At 36.1% G+C, this 21,129-nt stretch overlaps 1 protein-coding gene across 14 annotated transcripts in view; it reads left to right on the forward strand.

The window, feature by feature from the left end:
* Nucleotides 1-9,425, forward strand: part of HYCC2 (hyccin PI4KA lipid kinase complex subunit 2) — a 115,007-nt gene extending 105,582 nt beyond the window's left edge. For all 14 annotated transcript variants that reach the window (XM_036927929.2, XM_036927928.2, XM_036927926.2 and 11 more), the window contains one exon: nucleotides 1,728-9,425. In XM_036927929.2, the coding sequence (XP_036783824.1) occupies nucleotides 1,728-2,326 (599 nt within the window). In that variant the 3' untranslated portion in view covers nucleotides 2,327-9,425. The remainder of the gene's footprint in view (nucleotides 1-1,727) is intronic.
* Nucleotides 9,426-21,129: the final 11,704 nt, after the last annotated feature.

The following is a 21,129-nucleotide window of genomic DNA, read 5'->3' on the forward strand; positions in this document are numbered from 1 at the left end:
GATTCTCTTGCATGGTGGCTTTTATGTTATCATCTCTTATGCCATATTGCTTGGGCATCAGATCTGCATGTAGCAAAATTCAGAAGCTAGCACTAAGTCTCTCAGTCTCCTTTCCTAATTATATATATACCCAATGATACTTTTCTTTTCACTCCCACTTTATATTACTGATAGCAATTCTGAACCAGTAACTGTCTTTTCTTGGGCATTTTGGGGTTCTTTATACTAATTTTAAGTAAATTGCTAAGATGATATATGAATATAATTTAAAGTTTTTATTTTTATCATTATGTACTATTCTTTTGAAGAAGGGGTTGAGAGAAGTGGTGTCAGCTGTGTTTTCATATGGCTTTGCATGGATAATTAAAGATTATTAAACTGCTGGATATGATAACAAGGTGCCTTTTGCTTTAAGGATAGCCTATTTTATTTATCATTCTTTTGAAGGAAGGAAATAACTAATCTATATGAGAAAATACAGCTAAAATTTTTTTTATTTACCCAGATCCTATGTTAAATAAAGATTGTGTTTAAATATTTCATGTATTTTACTTAGGTAACCTGTATCTCAAAGTCATAGTTGCTTAGAATTCTTTCCTAACATTTTACCTTAGCTATAATATTGATATCTGTATGTAGATTCAGATTAAACTTTCTTGCAGTCTGGTAAACCTGTTTAATGAGTAGCAAACTGCTATCAGCTTCTTAACAAAGCAAATATATTACTTCCTAAGAAAATGTGGATGGTACTATCAGTAAGAGAATTAGGCTTTTTGGAATCCCCAAACTAAATATATGTGCTTCTCCCCTTCTTATAAAATCCCAAGATGAGGATTCTTTCATTACCTGCAGTTTCTGCATGAAACATAATGGGACACTAGTACTTTGTGATTATGATGTCTCAATACAAAAAAAAAATCTGAAATATTACAGAAACAGTTTTATAGAATATTTCTATATATAGAAATAGTGGAAGTACAATATTTAATATAGAAAGTAATAAATCCTTCTTAAATACCCTGCTGGTTTCCTATCCTCAGTTTCTGGTAATCAAATCTTTTCTTCACATTAATTGATCAAGAAAATATGGAAACCAGTGTGTAGATACACCTGTAAAACAAAATAGGATTTTGAAGTTATTGGAAACAATTTAGAGTATTTTAGTGTAGTGTTAGAAAAATTAGTTCTATAAAGGTTTTAAAGCCATTTAGAAGCAGTTAGCTGTTGAGTAAATATAAAATTTTACTGTAGTTAAAAAGGATTTGGCTTTTAGAGATAAATGAGTTTTGGGTATTCTGGGTGACTGAAATTAGAAGGGGGTCTCATTTGCATGGTCTGTTTTATGGTGGGTTAGGGAAGATAAGAGGAAAAAATTTTGTTTTTTTGGATAGGTATGGTCACCTCAAATTGACAAGGGTGTAATGTAAAGATTTATAACAATACTGTATTTTACATAAAGTTGTTTTATGTACCTAGATGTTGAGATAGTGAGTTCATTTCTGGATAGTTTGGACTAATCAGAGCTAAATGAACAGAATGAAAAACATTTCAGAATTCTGTATAGATTAAGGTTTCTTCCCCTAAATAATTTAGGGGAGGTGGTGAGAGCAGGGCCATTGCCAACCTATAGCAAACATTACCCAAGAGATAAGGTCAGTTGAGCTGTTACTCACAGCTGCTGCTTATTTAACTTAGCTGTTGCTGAGCCTGTCTGATTTGTTTTTTAGGTGCTGAGGGTGTAAATGGAGGTGAAGAGTCGGTAAACCTGAATGATGCAGATGAAGGATTTTCATCAGGGGCTTCCCTCAGCAGTCAGCCATTTGGGACCAAACCATCCTCTTCTCAGAGGGGAAGCTTAAGGAAAGTAGCAACTGGGCGTTCAGCCAAGGATAAAGAAACAGCCTCTGCCGTCAAATCCAGTGAGAGCCCTCAAGATTCCGTAGTTCGCAGGCAGTATATACAGCAACCACCTGATCTTAGTGTAGATTCAATTGAGCTGACACCGATGAAGAAACACCTGAGCCTGCCTGCTGGCCAGGTGGTGCCAAAAACCAATAGTTTAAGTCTAATCCGGACAGCCAGTGCTTCCTCAAGTAAATCATTTGACTACGTAAATGGCAGTCAAGCAAGTACCAGCATTGGGGTTGGCACTGAGGGCGTTACTAATTTAGCAGCTAACAATGCTAATCGATATTCAACTATCAGTCTACAGGAAGACCGGCTAGGTCAAGCTAGGGAAGGTAAAGAGCTCCTCAGCCCAGGAGCTCCCTTAACCAAGCAGTCTCGATCCCCAAGTTTCAATATGCAGCTAATATCCCAGGTGTAGTTTTGACATCCTATCATCTTTCTGCTTACCTTTTAAACTGAACATTTCATTGTGCAAGAACATGCTTCATCCCACATTGTGAAAATATGGGTCATTGTAATCAGATCTGATTTAGTTTAGGTATTTTCATACTGTATTTTGTATGAAAACAGCAATAAGGTTTTCTTTTTCCTCCCTATATCTTCTCTTCACCTATTCCTTGTAAGTGCATTTGTGAAGCAGTATAAAATGTTTGTGTTTTCCATGCCTTCCTTTCTAGAAACCTTGGGTGATGTGCAATCCATCGTAGGCTGATCGGTCCCATTTCAACACTGTGAGACTGAGGATACGTTAGAGGAAATGGTGTATATGATCCCTATGAAATGATTCTTTGGCTTTTGTTTAAAAAACAAAACGGGTTTGTTCTCATAATTTATAGAACTATGAAGATTACTGGATCATGTTTTTTTCTTTCAACCAGGAGTGCCTCAGAGATTCTGCTATGACTTTGGACTTCTCTGAGTCTGTGCAATTGTTTTCTTGAGAAGCATGGGGAAAGGTGGTAGACTGCAGCACTTTTTCATTAAAATGAGGGTGGCTCTTCTCTTTTTACCCCCATCTCTTTTCTCTCGAGGACACAACTGTTCAATTACTGAGGCATTTAAATCAAGTTGTGGCCACCTCCATCAGAGAGCAGGGCTCTTAGTTGATTGTGTAATTGATAATGCACTTTCTCTATGGCTGTATAGTCATTAACATGTCTTCCCTCCTCCCCACAAGGACATAGGTCATTTCTGTCCTTAAAGTTTTTGAACAACTAACAAATCAGAGAATCCAAGGGGTATGTTCTATTTCCCAGGAATGATTGATACTTTGGTGCTGGGGTTTTTTGGGGGAGGGGTGGTTTTTGTTTAGCTCATGTGGGATTCTGTATGTGAGTGGAAGTGTTGATTTTTTTTTTTTTTCTTTTCCTTTGTGAGCTGATGATGACTGAAGTAGAACAAGTACGTCTTCAGGTAAAGAGAGGGATTTCTCAACCCATTTTCTGTGATGTCAGACTATTGGAGAAACCCTTTCAGCTGCTTTCTAGATGTACCTAAATTCAGTCAGGTATTTTGGATTAAGAAACCTGAAGTCCTGATAGATCATATACTCCAAGGAAATACATCAGGGACAGATAATTGGCTGAAAACACTGAAGCTTCAATGTGACACATTTTTACAGAATATTTCTACGAGGGGGTACTGACTTGATTTCTCCTACAAGGACCACACTGCCTTTGTGTTCAATGTAATGCAATTTGTGTACCTTCTAATTATATATCTGCAAAAGGTTCTCATTTTTATAAAACTTTGAAATCATGCCAGTAAGCTAGATGTTGAATGTATGTAAGTAGCATTTAGTAACTGTGCTAAGAGGCTACAAAACACATTATTGGTTGAAAAACTTTTTTAGTTCTGGTTTTGTTGGGTAAGATTTCATTATAACCTTCTGGGTCTCAGGCTCTAATGCTTGATTGAAATAGAAGAGAATATATTGGTATTTGAAAATGAGTATATTGTGACTTGAACTGCTCTGTACATTATCTTTCCACAAAATACACCAGAGCTATTAGTACTTTGCATTAGACATTTTGATTTTATTGTGCAAGAAAATACACTGAATTTATAGAAACCAAGTATTCTCCTAATTAACAAAGTTTAAATTTTTATCTCTACCAATTAAAATTACAAAAGATTTTTATAAATAAAATAACTAGAAAAATGCCTCTTGTTTTTTTCACACCAAGATGTCTCCCCCCTCATTTCTTTTTTTGGTTGTAATAGGTTAGGTTTTTTTTGTTTGTATTTTTAAAGGACTTTCTGTTTTGAATCTTAGTAAGAACAATGAAATGCTTATTTGAATTTGGTGGTCTGTAACATTTTTTCAACTTATACAAAAATGGAAAACTATAACCTGAACTAGTATCTACAACATTGCCAAAGTCTGAGGTAATGCTAAAAGTTAGTAAATAGAGATTTATTAGTTTGTGTGTGTGTGTGTGTGTGTCTGTGTCTGTGTATGTATGTGTGTGTGTATATATATATATGGTGTGTATATGTATATATCACAAAGATGTATTTTAAATACTACTTACTTTTAAAAATTTAAGGGATGTCAGAGAAGTGAATTAAAAAGCAGCCAAAATAAATAAGGTGTAAAGATCTATAATATACTAAGGAAAGCAAGGTTTCAGGTATGAAAGGAACAGCATTCTTCTTTCCAGGGAGTAAGACCTTGGCCATAGCCAGAGGTCATTCATTTTATAGCAGAGATATTTGGTTGATTTTGGAGGCTGAAGGGTGTTTTTAATTCAACAAGTTGTGCATTTATTGGCATCTAAATCTAGGAGGATTTTAGCTAAAGCACAAAAAAACCCAAGTAATAACAAATTATAGCAAAAGCTATATGTGATAAATAAGATGTCCCTGTGGTTTGTTACAAATCTTACATTACAACTGAAAAGTTGGTTTTTAAAAACTTTCAACTTAGAGGATTTCACCTATCTGTATGCATACTTATTTTGTACATAATCTTTAAACAGTTCATGACCCTGCAGCATTTATGTTCCATTTTTTTAAGTGATATAATTTGGCCCCATGAAGAAACATTTCATTTAGTTCAAACTTTGCATTCAGGATCTTAGAAAAGATTTCCTGTGCAAAATACAGTTAAATGGAATGAGTTACTTTAACAAGTCATAGTCAAATTTTCTAAAATATTTTTGATATTCATTTGCATTATTTATTGGCTTCTAATTTAAAATGGTTTTCAGATATACAACAGCTGTTACAAATGTATGCCAGCAATATTCATACTTTATCCTTCAACAACCTTTTGTTTTATACTTCCTACCTTCCATAAAAATATCCTTCCATCTATGGAAAAACTAGTTAGGGAGAAAATACTTGTTTTCTATAATAAAGCAACTTGATTAATGCCATCTATGACAGATTAAGAAATACTAATATCTGAAAGTTTTGGGAACTCTATAACATTAAGTTAAAGTCATGTTATTAGAAAGCAGACCAAAATGTAAAGTGAAAAGCTAACTTTAAAGTAAAATTTTTAAATATAAAAATGTTTTGAGAAGCTAGTGGGGGAAATGGTTGCAGTTTGAAATTCTAACCTCTGCAACCACTCTTACTCTCCCAGTTACTCTTCTGTTCCTATTTATTATAGTTAGAATTGTGCTTGAAGAGGCCCAAAGATAATCTAATTGATCTCTCAACCCCACCCCCGCCCATAGCCATCCTCAGAAAACTGAGGTTCAAAAAGGCTGTGACATGATCAAGTCACATTACTAAGAAGCAGAGCCAGAATCAAACTCCTCTGTCTTGTCAAATGTATATTAACACCCCACTGCCTCCCTTTACTCCTACTACAGTAAATGTGCTATGTAACACTCTCTGTTTCTGCAGTTTATAGTTCTGGTGTAGTTGATGAATATGGCACCTTAAGAAAAGTATTAAATGAAGAAAAAGTGTAGAGTAGTAAACATAGATGGGGAAGTGTTGAAAGTATATGTAACTGTACCACAGATGTAAGAATAGATGCATTTTTTCTTCTAATTTATGCCTTACTATTTTCTGCCACATAACAGTTGTAATCTGCCATTTTATAGTTGATAATATTTCTGGGAATTTATTTAAATGCAAAAATAAGCCCAGTGAAATGGCTTTGATCAGTGTTTCTAGTCATTTTAAAGTAATATTTGAATCAGCTTTCACTGTCATCTATGTGACAAGCTAATTGTATTGCACAGTGGAGTATTACAAAGTAAAAACTAAACTTGATCCCTTTAATTTTTAATGTTGAAAAAGATTGAACCTTACCTGTGCTTTAGAGAAGATAAGTAAAAGCAATATTTCCTTATGTGATTGAAAAAGGCTTATAGTGTGAAGCTTATGATTCCATAAAGGAATGGAGACCATGATTTCATTTAAAGTGTATGTACCATATAAAATGTCTTAAGTGCAGTTGTCTCAGCTGTACAAGCTCAATATTTCTAACCTATATTCTCAAATTCCACTTAGTAGCTTTAAATTAACTATAATTATTTATTAGACACTGGAATACTGAGAATAACTTCTTTTGGTTTCTTTTATTTGCACTATTTTTGTGTATATTTTAATGAAGTGGGTTTTTCCCACCTCATTTTGTGAGGTTTGTATCAGTCCATTTTTGAGTACTTTTGTTGCTGATAATCAGTTGTCTCCTATAATTCTCTGCATGTTCATTTGTAAATTTAAAAAAATTAGTATCTGTCTTTAGTGGGTAGTACACTATTTATACTAACACTGGCAAGGAGGAGCTCTCCATTTCTGATCTTGGATTATAAAGTAAGTTTTGTTTTGTTTTGTTTATATATCAGTATTTCAGTTGTGTATTTGTTTTTCAGTTTAAAATGTTTAATAGGTCATGCTAGTGGTCACAAAATCTGTAATTTTAGAGCAACCTTTCTATACTGTGGCTATGTTAAGCAGTCCGAACATGAGACTTTTTATCCTTCAAGTTGAATGATTATGTCATGTTTCAAGCCACTGAATTGGTTGAGAGACACTTACTTGTAATACTTTAATTTTTTTTAAGTGCTTTTTAGAAACAAGTTGTTTGAAAACCAACTAGAAATTACTGATAGCTTAAACTCTAAGAAATTAGAACATTTACCAGATTATAAGAAGATGGACTGCAATGTAAAATTGTTAACAGTGCTAATAAAATAATAATGAATCATCAGATTGGTACAATTTTCCATTGCTAAGGTGGTTATTGTTGATAATGTAAGACATAAATTTTAGTATTAACCTGCATTGTGTACCTAATGGGTATATCATATTGGTACTGACCAGCGTAGTAAATACTGTTCATAGGGGCAACCAATGTACATTTAAACTATATTAAATTTTTGGTGGTGCCAGAAATTTGTGTGGTGATCCTGCCATTGGAATTATAGTAGTCATCATCAGCCAACCTTCCCCTGCCCCTGTTGGCACTTCCTTCTAAACGTGACCACACAACCACAAAATTTTGATAACTTCAATCTCTTCAGTATTTTTATAGTATCAGCCATTAACCACATGAGAAATATATACAAGAGCAAACAGTGTAGGATAGCAGTTAGCAGAAAGCTGGGAATGAAGTGTGAAATAACTGGCAGCATAGTACAGAAATGTAGGTTCTATGTTTTGCTTCTGGATTTTGAGAAAATGTTTACAAATTAAGATACATTCAGATGTCTACTATTATGTAAATACAGATTTTACCAAAAAAATTAAAATTAGGTGTAACTTAACATATTGAGTCTTTTTTTAATACTTGTGTATCTAGAGGTTGGCTTAATACATTCTTTATTTTCAAAGAGAAATAAACTTAATTGGACAATACATCCCCAACTACAGAATTTTTATCAATCTGGTTTACTGTATTTGAGGGTCAACAGCTCATTGTTAATTACAGCAGAGGAAATTCTTTACAACTTCATTGATTAAAAAATTTACCAAAGAAAATGAATCAACCAATTTTTAAAATACCTTTTAGGAATGAGCTCCTTTAACATAAAAGGATTACTTTCTAGTCCTGGGGAAATAAACGCTAAAAGATTGATCTGGAACACAGGTATAAATAGTACCTACAAGTTCTCATTTGAGGTTTTCTTGTCAGTAAAACGTCAACATTTTACACTTTCCGCAAAAGTACCACTTAAAGCTTAAGTCCAAATATTCTTCCTTATGATATTTTCATGTCTCCTTAAATTAAGGATTCTGCACATCAGTATTGAGTAAAAAGTGGGGGAAATTCCTAAAATTGGTATATTTTATAATATCTAGCTTTTTAAAAATAAAATTGAGTGAGAAATTATAGAAATGCACGTTTTTAAATGGGCAGTGGTAATCATTTCTGATAACTATGATATTGGCTAAATGTTATGTTTATATAATTTATGTACATGATTGCTCTGGGTGGTTTCCCCCCCTCCCCCCGTCTTTGGGAAAGAAAACATGATTGGGTTAAGAAAAGCTAATTTAAAAAATGTCTAGATCAATAAAAAGTGATTTTTAAACTATTAAATGATTTTGGGGGGGTACCGTGAAATGTATATTAATTGATGTTCCAAACAGGTCCTGTGCATTATTTTTTTTGTATCAGGTAGTAGTTAAAAAGTAATGAATGTATCGATCAGCTGTCTTGGAAAGAGAAGATTAGCTTTCCAACAATTCCTAATGTAGATTTTGGGTTTTTTAAGTTTTATCATCCAAACTGAATTGAGAAATAAGATCAGTGCTCCATGTGTTGTTTTAAATACTATCATCAACTACTTGACAGTAAATCTTATTCTAAAAATTATGCTGACTTTATATTCGGTTTAACTGGTTAATTGAAAGTTCTTATGGTTTATTTTATTTTCCCACAATAATTTGGCTCTCCTGAGCCACAATTTCTAAAGGAAATTTTACTGCTTTAGCATTATGTAGTCTGATCTCTGTCACAATGGACAAGTAAACAGGAAGTATCTCACTTCCACATGTTTGCTTCATAAGAGGATATGGAATGTATGGATCAGCTTCTTTTTTTTTTTACAAGCATCAACTTATAGCTCAGTATAAACTCCCCAAGTATTCAGAAAATAGTGCTGATGAAAATTTAAATAGGGTAAGGCATGAAGAAAATATGATCTCTATTGATCAATGTCCTTAAAACCTAGGACTAGTGAAAACCTTCATTTTTCAGAGCTGAAGAAAAAAAATGCACATTTAAGATCATACATAAAATTGGTGCATGTAAGCCATTATCTTAACTGTCTTACTGAACTGGTTAATGCTGTTGATTGTTGAAATGTGAAATGTAGTCACTGTTGACCTTGTAAATATCTGCCAGAGATGAAAAAATATTTTAAGTTATTGTAAATAAAGATGTATAAAATTCATTATCAGTCTGCAATGCAGAAACATATCTAAGATGTTAAATATTGTGTTTCTTGAGAGATGTGTAATTTTTCCCTAGATATATCCAGTTACATTAAGAATGTAAATTTTCTTTTGTACCGTATAAAAATACAGCATTATTTGGCTTTTGACTGGATTTCCCTGAGTTAATTTTATATCTTACCTAAATTTTATACCTTAAGATGGTCCTTTATTGTATTTTTTCAAAGCATACCACTTGTCTGAACTTTTTATTTATATAACATCCTATTAAGGCAATATATAAAATTACATATAGCACTGTAAAATAAGTAACATGAAGGCAGGAATGAAATTAATACATAAAATATGTATCTGTATCTTAGTGTTGAAATACAAATTCATCTGAACTTTAAAAGTGCCAAATGCCAAGAAAGAAGTAAGATTAATTACATGACTTTTAGATGTCCTTGAGGTAAAAACAAATCAGGTTCTCAGGCAGGTAAAGCACAACTGTTACTAGTACTGAGTTGTGAGAAATTTTCTCTCCTGGGTCCTTATAAAGAGGAGCCAACGTTCTTGCAGTTATCATTTACACTCTCTTCAGCAATGTATGAAAAGATCTGTTTCCTCACACTCTTAGTAGTTAGTTCTCTAATAATTAAATTTTTTGGTCTTCCCTACATTGTATTTCTAAGATATACTTTAGCTTTCTTTTGGAACATGGGTTTAATGAAGGGCTGAGCCCCAAGGCCTCTTTTCTTTTCCCTTTACTTGCAGTTCCTAGAAAAATCTTTGTGCCTTTTTTTCTTCCTAATGGCTATTATTCCTTGCTTATGAACCAAGGCTTTATTTTCCCTTGTCTTTCAGATTCAAGCAGTATAAAGCACATTTTAAATATCTTTTTTATCCAAGATCTGAATCTGCATGCATTAGTTTCCAAGGATAAGATTCACCAGTTGACATTTCAGTTTTTCCCTTTTATTAAAAATATAATACTTGCTCATTTTGAAGGCCTCAGAAAATACAGAGAAAGTATAAAGGGAGAAGTCACTTTTAAGGTACTGCAATAAAATACTAAGAGTAGAGACACTATCCCTCAACACACATACCACTCTGGTCCAGGTCATAATATTTTATGTTCCAAAGATTCTTTCCATGTGAATTAAACAGTAACAACATTTATTGGGTGCTAGGACATGCCAGGCACTGTCCTAAAAACTTGAAAGAAAATGTCATAATTCAATACTCAATTCAACAGTATTAGATAAGTACTTTTATAAGAAAAGGAAAGTTCATCTGTTCAAGGTCACAGAGCTATTAAATGGTAGAGCTGTGACGGAACCCAGACACTCAGGGTCATGGACTTTTGCATTCAACCATTATAGGATACTGCTTCTTCATATGTTATTGATTATTCTCAACTATTAATACACATGCCCTATCCCCAACAAGGCCAAAGCCAAGGCCTCAGGGGAGGGGGGGGCACATGGATTGGAAGGAAGGGGAGATTGGATTTTAGTGGAGCTAGTTTACTAACAGGCAAACTAAATCTCTGAGAGAATCAAGCCCTAATACCCTAGGCATCCGTAGTTATAAATTAACTTTTATCCTGACCATGGTTCTAGTTGTGTACTATCCCTAAGTATGTACCATTCTTGAAAGAGAGAAAATAGTCTTTCTTTGGTACATACGAGGAACCTCAGTTGAGAAAAGCTGATTTGGAGCATAATTAAAGCACAGGAGACTCTCAAAATGTAAAACTTTAAAATATTTTTTAGTTACTCCCCCACATTGCTCCCCAACAAAAAAGCTGCCAGGTAGCTTGGGAGGAAATCAGAATTTTATTACACTTACTTGCAATTATTTTATGATTTAATATTATTTTAAACTACATGGAGAGGGTAGAAATAAAGTCTTTGTGTCTACGGCTTCTAAAGGTCTAAAAAATGGACCCAGGTCATAATTCAAGTCGGGTGAGTATAACTCATATAACAACACTAGTTTTGTTCAAAATTCTACATCATAAAGGGGGTGGTGATTTCTAAAACTCATTTGAAGGGCCAATCACTTTAGGGACTTTATTAGAGAACTACAGTTAATACACTGTAGAAATGAAACTTTTTTAATGGCCAGGTCATGCTGATCAGTAAAAACTTAAGTTCAGAATCATTGTATAATTTAACTAAAAACACTATTACATTCAAAAGGATTTTTTATTCTCTCCAACATTCAGTAGGGAATTCCTCAAACATCGGCTTTCCCTTTTTCCTCAAAGTCAAACATTAACACACTTTTAAGAAATCTATAGATTGTTACAATAATGGCTTTACTCATGCTGTAAAATTCTGTACTGGAGATTACATTCTAAGGAGTTACCCAGAATTTGAATTACTATGTACATAATAAGAATTACTGGGTGCAGAGCCAAGATGGCAGTGTGAGTAGGACAGTGGGAATCTCCTCCCAAAAACATATATATATATTTAAATACAACAAATACAACTATCCCTAAAAGAGAGACCAGAAGATACAGGACAACAGCCAGACCACATCCACACCCACAAGAACCCAGCGCCTGGCGAAGGGGGTAAGATACAAGCCCCGGCCCAGCGGGAACCGAGCGCCTCTCACCCCAGCTCCCAGCGGGAGGAGAGGAGTCAGAGCAGGGAGGGAGAGGGAGCCCAGGATTGCTAAATAGCAAGCCCTAGCCATCCGCACCCAGGAGTGGGGAGCTGGATACTAGGGAAACAGGACAGTAAGACCTGTGAGTGGGTCCCCGCAGTCGGAGCCCCTGGGACAAAAAAAGCAAGTGCTATTTGAAAGTCTTAAAGGGAAAGGGATCCCACGGCTGGACGAAAGCATCCCGGGACACTTAGCCCAGGAGCTGGGAATCCCGGGGAACTCCGGGTGCCCTAACCCCTGGGCAGCAGCTCTGAGACCCCTCATGGCAATAAACAGCCCCCCTGTCCGTTCCCCCTCCAGTGCCCTGCCATAGCAGAGCAGCAGCCTCAGGCTGGCCACACCCACAGCAAAGGAGTTTCCTCCATAGTGGCTGGGCAAGAAACAGACCCAGTCTACGCACAATTGCCCAACACAAGCCGCTAGGGTTCGCCATTGTCCGAGTAAAGAAAGGCCAGGGCAAGTGGAAAAGGTCTTGGCTCTCCCAGCTGACAGACGAGTCAATAGTATTACCACTGCACCTATCAAAATGAAAAGGCAAAAAAATTTGATCCAGACCAGGCTAACCCAGACAGCTTCCACATCCTATCCTGAGAAGGAATCTGGGGAGGTAGATTTAACCAATCTTCCTGAAAAAGATTTCAAAACAAAAGTCATAACCATGCTAATGGACTTGCAGAGAAATATGCAAGAACTAAGGAGGGAGAATACAGAAATAAAACAATCTCTGGAAGGACTTCAAAGTAGAATGGACAAGATGCAAGAGACCATTAATGGACTAGAAAACAGAGAACAGGAACGCAGAAAAGCTGATGCACAGAGAGATAAAAGGATCTCCAGGAATGAAAGAACATTGATAACTGTGTGACCAAGCCAAAAGGAACAATATTCGCTTCATAGGAGTACCAGAAGAAGAAGACAGAGAAAAAGGGATAGAAAGTATCTTTGAAGAAATAATTGCTGAAAACTTCCCCAAACTAGGGTAGGAAATGGCTTCTTAGACCACAGAAACACACAGAACTCCCATGACAAGGGACCCAAGGAGGGAACACGAAGACACATAATAATTAAAATGGCAAAGATCAAAGACAAGGACAGAGTATTAAAGGCAGCCAGAGAGAAAAAAAAGGTCACCTACAAAGGAAAAGCCATCAGGCTATCATCAGACTTCTCAACAGACACCTTACAGGCCAGAAGAGAATGGCATGATATATTTAATGCAATGAAACAGAAGGGCCTTGAAACAAGAATACTGTATCCAGCATGATTATCATGTAAATATGAAGGAGGGATTAAACAATTCCCGACAAGCAAAAGTTGAGGGAATTTGCCTCCCACAAACCACCTCTACAGGGTATCTTAGAGGGACCGCTGTAGATGGAAACACTCCTAAAAAGAGCACAGAACAAAACACCCAACATATGAAGAATGGAGGAGGAGGAATAAGAATGGAGAGAAATAAAGAATCACCAGACAGTGTTTATAATAGCTCAATAAGCGAGTTAAGTTAGACAGTAAGATAGTAAAGAACCTAACCTTGAACCTTTGGTAACCACAAACTTAAAGCCTGCAATGGCAATAAGTACATTTCCTTCAATAATCACCCTAAATGTAAATGAACTGAATACACCAATCAAAAGACACAGAGTAATAGAATGGATAAAAAAGCAAGACCCATCTATATGCTGCTTACAAGAGACTCACCTCAAACCCAAAGACATGCACACATTAAAAGTCAAGGGATGGAAAAAGTTACTTCATGCAAACAACAGGGAGAAAAAAGCAGGTGTTGCAATACTAGTATCAGACAAAATAGACTTCAAAACAAAGAAAGTAACAAGAGATAAAGAAGGACATTACATAATGATAAAGAGGTCAGTCCAACAAGAGGATATAACCATTATAAATATATATGCACCCAATACAGGAGCACCAACATATGTGAAACAAATACTAACAGAATTAAAGGAGGAAATAGAATGCAATGCATTCATTTTGGGAGACTTCACCACACCACTCACTCCAAAGAACACATCCACCAGACAGAAAATAAGTAAGGACACAGAGGCACTGAACAACACACTAGAACAGATGGACCTAATAGACATCGATAGAACTCTACATCCAAAACCAACAGGATACACATTCTTCCCAAGTGCACATGGAACATTCTCCAGAATAGACCACATACTAGGCCACAAAAAGAGCCTCAGTAAATTCCAAAAGATTGAAATCCTACTAACCAACTTTTAAGACCACAAAGGTATAAAACTAGATATAAATTGTACAAAGAAAGCAAAAAGGCTCACAAACACATGGAGGCCTAACAACATGCTCCTAAACAATCAATGGATCAATGACCAAATTAAAATGGAGATCCAGCAATATATGGAAACAAATGACAACAACACAAAGCCCCAACTACTGTGGGACGCAGCAAAAGCAGTCTTAAGAGGAAAGTATATAGCAATCCAGCCATATTTAAAGAAGGAAGAACAATCCCAAATGAATAGTCTAATGTCACAATTATTGAGATTGGAAAAAGAAGAACAAATGTGGCCTAAGGTCAGCAGAAGGAGGGACATAATAAAGATCAGAGAAGAAATAAATAAAATTGAGAAGAATAAAACAATAGCAAAAATCAATGAAACCAAGAGCTGGTTCTTCGAGAGAATAAACAAAATAGATAAGCCTCTAGCCAGACTTATTAAGACAAAAAGAGAATCAACACACATCAACAGAATCAGAAACAAGAAAGGAAAAATCACGATGGACACCACAGAAATATTAAGAATTATTAGAGAATACTATGAAAACCTATATGCTAACAAGCTGGAAAACCTAGGAGAAATGGACAACTTCCTGGAAAATTCAACCTTCCAAGACTAACCCAGAAAGAAAAAGAAAATCTAAACAGACCAATTACCACCAATGAAATTGAAGCAGTAATCAAAAAACTACACAAGAACAAAACCCCTGGGCCAGATGGATTTACCTCAGACTTTTATCAGACATACAGAGAAGATGCAATACCCATCCATTCTCCTTAAAGTTTTCCGAAAAATAGAAGAGGAGGGAATACTCCCAAACTCATTCTATGAAGCCAACATCACCCTAATACCAAAACCAGGCAAAGACCCCACCAAAAAAGAAAATTACAGACCAATATCCCTGATGAACGTAGATGCAAAAATACTCAAAATATTAGCAAACCGAATTAAAAAATATATCAAAAGGATCATACACCATGACCAAGTGGGATTCATCCCAGGGATGCAAGGATGGTACAACATTCGAAAGTCCATCAACATCATCCACCACATCAACAAAAAGAAAGACAAAAACCACATGATCATCTCCATAGATGCTGAAAAAGCATTCGACAAAATTCAACATCCATTCATGATAAAAACTCTCAGCAAAATGGGTATAGAGGGCAAGTACCTCCACATAATAAAGGCCATATATGATAAAACCACAGCCAACATCATACTGAACAGCAAGAAGCTGAAAGCTTTTCCTCTGAGATCGGGAACAAGACAGGGATGTCCATTCTCCCCACTGTTATTCAACATAGTACTGGAGGTCCTAGTCATGGCAATTAGACAAAACAAATACAAGGAATTCAGATTGGTAAAGAAGAAGTTAAACTGTCATTATTTGCAGATGACATGATATTGTACATAAAAAACCCTAAAGACTCCACTCCAAAACTACTAGAACTAATATCAGAATTCAGCAAAGTTGCAGGATACACAATTAACACACAGAAATCAGTGGCTTTCCTATACACTAACAATGAACGAATAGAGAAATCAGGAAAACAATTCCATTCACAATTGCATCAAAAAGAATAAAATACCTAGGAATAAACCTAACCAAGGAAGTGAAAGACCTATACCCTGAAAACTATAAGACACTCTTAAGAGAAATTAAAGAGGTCATTAACAAATGGAAACTCATCCCATGCTCCTGGCTAGGAAGAATTAATATTGTCAAAATGGCCAACCTGCCCAAAACAATATACAAATTCGATGCAATCCCTATCAGATTACCAACAGCATTCTTCAATGAACTGGAACAAATAGTTCAAAAATTCATATGGAAACACCAAAGACCCCGAATACTCAAAGCAATCCTGAAAAGGAAGAACAAAGTGGGGGAGATCTTGCTCCCCAACTTCAAGCTCTACTACAAAGCCACAGGAATTGAGACAATTTGGTACTGGCACAAGAACAGAGCCACAGACCAATGGGACAGAATAGAGACTACAAACATTAACGCAAATGTATATGGTCAACTAATATTCGATAAAGGAGCCATGGACATACAATGGGGAAATGAGAGTCTCTTCAACAGCTGGTGTTGGCAAAACTGGACAGCTACATGTAAGAGAATGAAACTGGATCACTGTCTAACCCCATACACAAAAATAAATTCAAAATGGATCAAAGACTTGAACATAAGTCATGAAACCATAAAACTCTTAGAAAAAATCATAGGCAAAAATCTCTTGGACATAAACATGAGTGACCTCTTCTTGAACATATCTCCCCGGGCAAGCGAAATGAAAGCAAAAATGAACAAGTGGGACTATATCAAACTGAAAAGCTTCTGTACAGCAAAGGACACCACCAATAGAACAAAAAGGTATCCTACAGTCTGGGAGAATGTATTCATAAATGACAGATCCGATAAAGGGTTGACATCCAAAATATATAAAGAGCTCACGCACCTCAACATACAAAAAGCAAATAATCCAATTAAAAAATGGACAGAGGAGCCGAGCAGACAGATCTCCAAAGAAGAAATTCAGATGGCAACAGACACATGAAAAGATGCTCCACATCGCTAGTCATCAGAGAAATGCAAATTAAAAACCACAAGGAGATATCACCTCACACCAGTAAGGGTTGCTACCATCCAAAAGAGAAACAACAACAAATGTTGGCGAGGTTGTGGAGAAAGGGGAACCCTCCTACACTGCTGGTGGGAATGCAAATTAGTTCAAGCATTGTGGAAAGCAGTATGGAGGTTCCTCAAAAAGCTCAAAATAGAAATACCATTTGACTCAGGAATTCCACTCCTAGGAATTTACCCTAAGAATGCAGCAGCCCAGTTTGAAAAAGACAGATGCACCCCTATGTTTATCGCAGCACTATTTACAATAGCTAAGAAATGGAAGCAACCTAAGTGTTCATCAGTAGATGAATGGATAAAGAAGATGTGGTACATATACACAATGGAATATTATTCAGCCATAAGAAGATAACAAATCCTACCATTTGCAACAACATGGATGGAGCTAGAGGGTATTATGCTCAGTGAAATAAGCCAGGCAGAGGAAGACAAGTACCAAATGATTTCATTCATATGTGGAGTATAAGAACAAAGAAAAAATTGAAGGAACAAAAGAGCAGCACAATCACAGAACCCAAGAGTGGACTAACAGTTACCAAAGGGAAAGGGACTGGGGAGGATGGTTGAGAAGGGAGGGATAAGCATTGGGGGAAAGAAAGGGGGCATTATGATTAGTATGTATAATGAGGGGGCAGGCACTGGGAGGGCTGTGCAACACAGACTTTGTGAAGGGGGGAGTCTAGTAAACATAATGTTCCTCATGTAATTGTAGATTAATGATACCAAAATAAAAAGACTCATCCATATCAGTGCTGCAGTCTGCCTTCTCTGTATCCGTAAGCCCCCAACACTTTGAGGTGCTTGTACTTCTTGACCTGCCCCTTTCTTATTCCCTTCAGTTTCAGTTCCAAAGCTTCATCACTTTAAGTACCACTTTCTCAGCAGCCTCAATTTTTACTTTCTCCATAAAATGGAGGCCGTAATGCTAAAATGGCCACTTCCAAGAAAAACTATGTACAACTACTCTCATCTTGCTGCCTATCTCAGAAGATGAGGTATCACTTCCTTTCTTACTTTACTCAATGTCCCTGGCAATTCTCATTTTTCTCCCTTTGGTTTTAATCTATACACTGATGACCCCTGATTTCTATTTGTAGGCCTTGACCTCATGAATGAATTTCAAGTTCTTATATTCAGCTGTTGCATGATAATTTGATATACCTCACTCATTTCAAAGTCAGGATGCCCCATGTTAAACTGAACTCTTCTACACTCTCTCTCATCTGTAATCTGTCTTTCACATCGCGCTAGGGAACTGATACCTAGGCAATCAAGCCAAAAACCTGGGAATTACATCTTCCCTTTCCCTCTATATCCAGTTTCTATCTCCTGCTGACTTTGACTTTTCTTCCCCAAATCCATTTCTTCCTTTCTATTTTTACTATTACAGCTAAAACTCATGCCTACATCTTCATATCCAGACTGCTTCGATAGCATTCCTAACCAGACCGCTTGCCCCTCAAATTTATCTTCCTTAGTAATTGATATAAAACACCTATCAATTCTCTGGTTATAATTATTCAATAGAGCCATCATAGGAGATAAATTCTGTTCCTTAGCCTGAGACTTCCCCCACCACATGTCTGTATCATTCATACTTGTACGTAACATTGGTATTATGTTGGTATTATGAATACTCTCTCCCTGAAATCCCCTCTCTGCCCCCATTCTCTAAGGTTTGTAGTTAATTAGGTCCTTTCTCTGCTGCCTTGTCCCCTTATCCTCCCACCTGCCAGGCTGAGCTAAGTGGTAGTTGTCCTAGTAGTTTTCAGCAAATTCTCTTTGCAGTCACACTTTATTGTATTTAGATTGTCTGATTCCACCCAACTAGTATCTAAGTTTATTGAGGTTGGGCACTATGTCCTCTATATGTAGGTGTTCAAAGGTAACTGAATAAACTAAACTGGTCAAAGAAAAAGATCCAGGGAGAAAATGGATTTTTTTTTTCAAGCAGAAATAGCATCAATATAAAGATTTTCATGAAACTGATAATAAAGACAAAAGTTACTTGAGTTTCCCAAATTTAGGAACCAATGCAAGTATCTCTTGTCCATATGACCTACCTTGTCGTGGTTACTTAGTGAGTTCTCTCACTGAGTTCAATGCAGCTATTTATATTTCATTTTGGAATATAGAAACTGATATTGAAATTGATCATATAAAATACAGCATGGGTAAAAAACCTTGTTTGAACATAAAAATAAACTTAAAAAATGGTATTTTTTTTACTCAGTCATCTATCTCCCTGACAGACCCATAAAGACTATTTTTTCGTTGTGCTGACAGTTGATGAAGAAAAATGTGCAGCTAATATGATGTTGCAGTCTGTTTAAAAATTAAAACTTTAAAAATCTAAATTTGATGACTCAGATCCTTTTTTATATTCTTTGTTTTAAGATATAAAATCTTTTATCTCTGAGATTTTTATAAAATTAGTTTGGAATTAATTTTCTCCTGGGTTCTTGTAAGTTCAGGGAAAGGAAATCCTGGGGCAAAATACCTCTAGAAACCAAAATCAGTCAAAGGGAGAAATAAAGTTTGAAACCCGTTTATTGCTTACAAACTGCAGTCCAGGGCATTCTCTCCCCTGCTCCTGAAGGAAGCAAGCCAGCAAGTAAATCAGCCTCTCCCCTTAAATTCTCAGGTTCATATATGCCCTCGGTTGCCCAGGTAATTACCCATTGACATGGAGATGACTCTCTACCCCTGAGGATATGCAAATGTACTAAAGCCAGGCGACATACTCTGGAAATGTTACCGTTTTACCCACAGTTCTACATAGTCTATTTGTTTCTAGTCTATTTGTTTTCTCTTTCATAGCTGAGGCTTTGTTGGAAAGTTTGGTAATGCTAAAATTGATTGGAACCTCTGCCTACAGGGGCAGGACTTACCAGCTAGTAGGTTTCAATGTGGATGTACAAGTGAACTAGTTTTTCAGCCTGCACCTCCTGCCTTCTGATTAGTCTGCATGGAGAGTGAGTCTTTAAATTTAACACCCAGGGGCTTTATGACTAATTGCCAGTGTTCTGGGAGCCAGTTTCCAGTCGTCCATATAATCTGCCCAGGTAATTTTCACCACACCCCCAATTTCAGTATGACTTCTCATTCCTACTCTGTTGAGTTTAGAGCCTCTTTGGTTTACCTTGTAACCTGGTCTTGTGCTAAGGAGAACAGGAGATCTGGAATCCAATTGTTCCTTGTTTCAGACTTCAACCAATTCTCCTGTTCTCAGCCCCATAACTGCTCTTCTGACTTCAGAGGTCCCTATTAGGAGGAACCTCCTAATTAGTTTGGGAGACCAATTCCTGAGATTATCTGAAGCTCTGTGACAGTAATAAGTTTCTTATTGGTGTCAGCCTTTGCAGGTCTGGGTTTCAACTTACTTTGCCTAATTACCATGTATCTACCAAAATTTTATCTCACCACATTTCCAGGTCTCCTAATTGTATGTTTATACTTAAAAACAATTCAATTGTGTCATTTTAGTGGCATTTCAAGAGACTGTTCAATTCACTGTTTAATCAAACTGTCCTAGAGACTTTTAAAGCCAGGCCCTAAATTTCAAACTATAACCCAATTAGCTGCTTATTTTTCTACCCCTTTAAAATGTACCTTAAGTTAACTTGGTCCCCTCTTTCCCTAAGGAAAAGTCTTAATGCTCTACCCAAAATTTCTGTGAATACATGGGGGAATTGCCATTTTATAGTCACCTCTTAACTTCAACTTCCTGACAACCCCCTAAATTCCAAATCTCCATTCTGAAAGGTATGGCTTTGTTTTTGTAAGTATCAATCTAAGTGGGAAACAGCTCCTTCCATTTACCACACATATATCATTAAAACAAAATCAAAACCCACCACTCAAAGCCTTAGCCTAGAAGACCACTGAAGATCTGAGAGGGAGATGGAAGAGACTTTGCATCATAGAAACATATAGAACATATGTTAAATACCCATTCAGTATTTCTAGATCTTCAAATTTTTAAGGACTCTTCAAGCACTTCATTATGAACTATTGGCTATGGTCTCTTTCCTATTCTTCTCTCTACTTATAGCCCAGATGCTTTATTTCCAATGTAGATAGAAAAAAATTACTCTTCTCTTTTGTTTTTTAACTTCTAACCAAATGGAGTATTGAGGTATCTAGGCTACCATAATTTCTCTTTCTCAACTGTATTTCCTAAACAGCTTCCAAATTGGTGTAACTCCATCTCTTCCTTCACTCCCACTTTTACCGCTTTTATCCAGTGATCTTTCAATACAAATTTGGTGCAATACG

This window comes from Manis pentadactyla, chromosome 6, assembly GCF_030020395.1.
Source record: "Manis pentadactyla isolate mManPen7 chromosome 6, mManPen7.hap1, whole genome shotgun sequence".
Lineage (NCBI taxonomy): Eukaryota > Metazoa > Chordata > Mammalia > Pholidota > Manidae > Manis > Manis pentadactyla.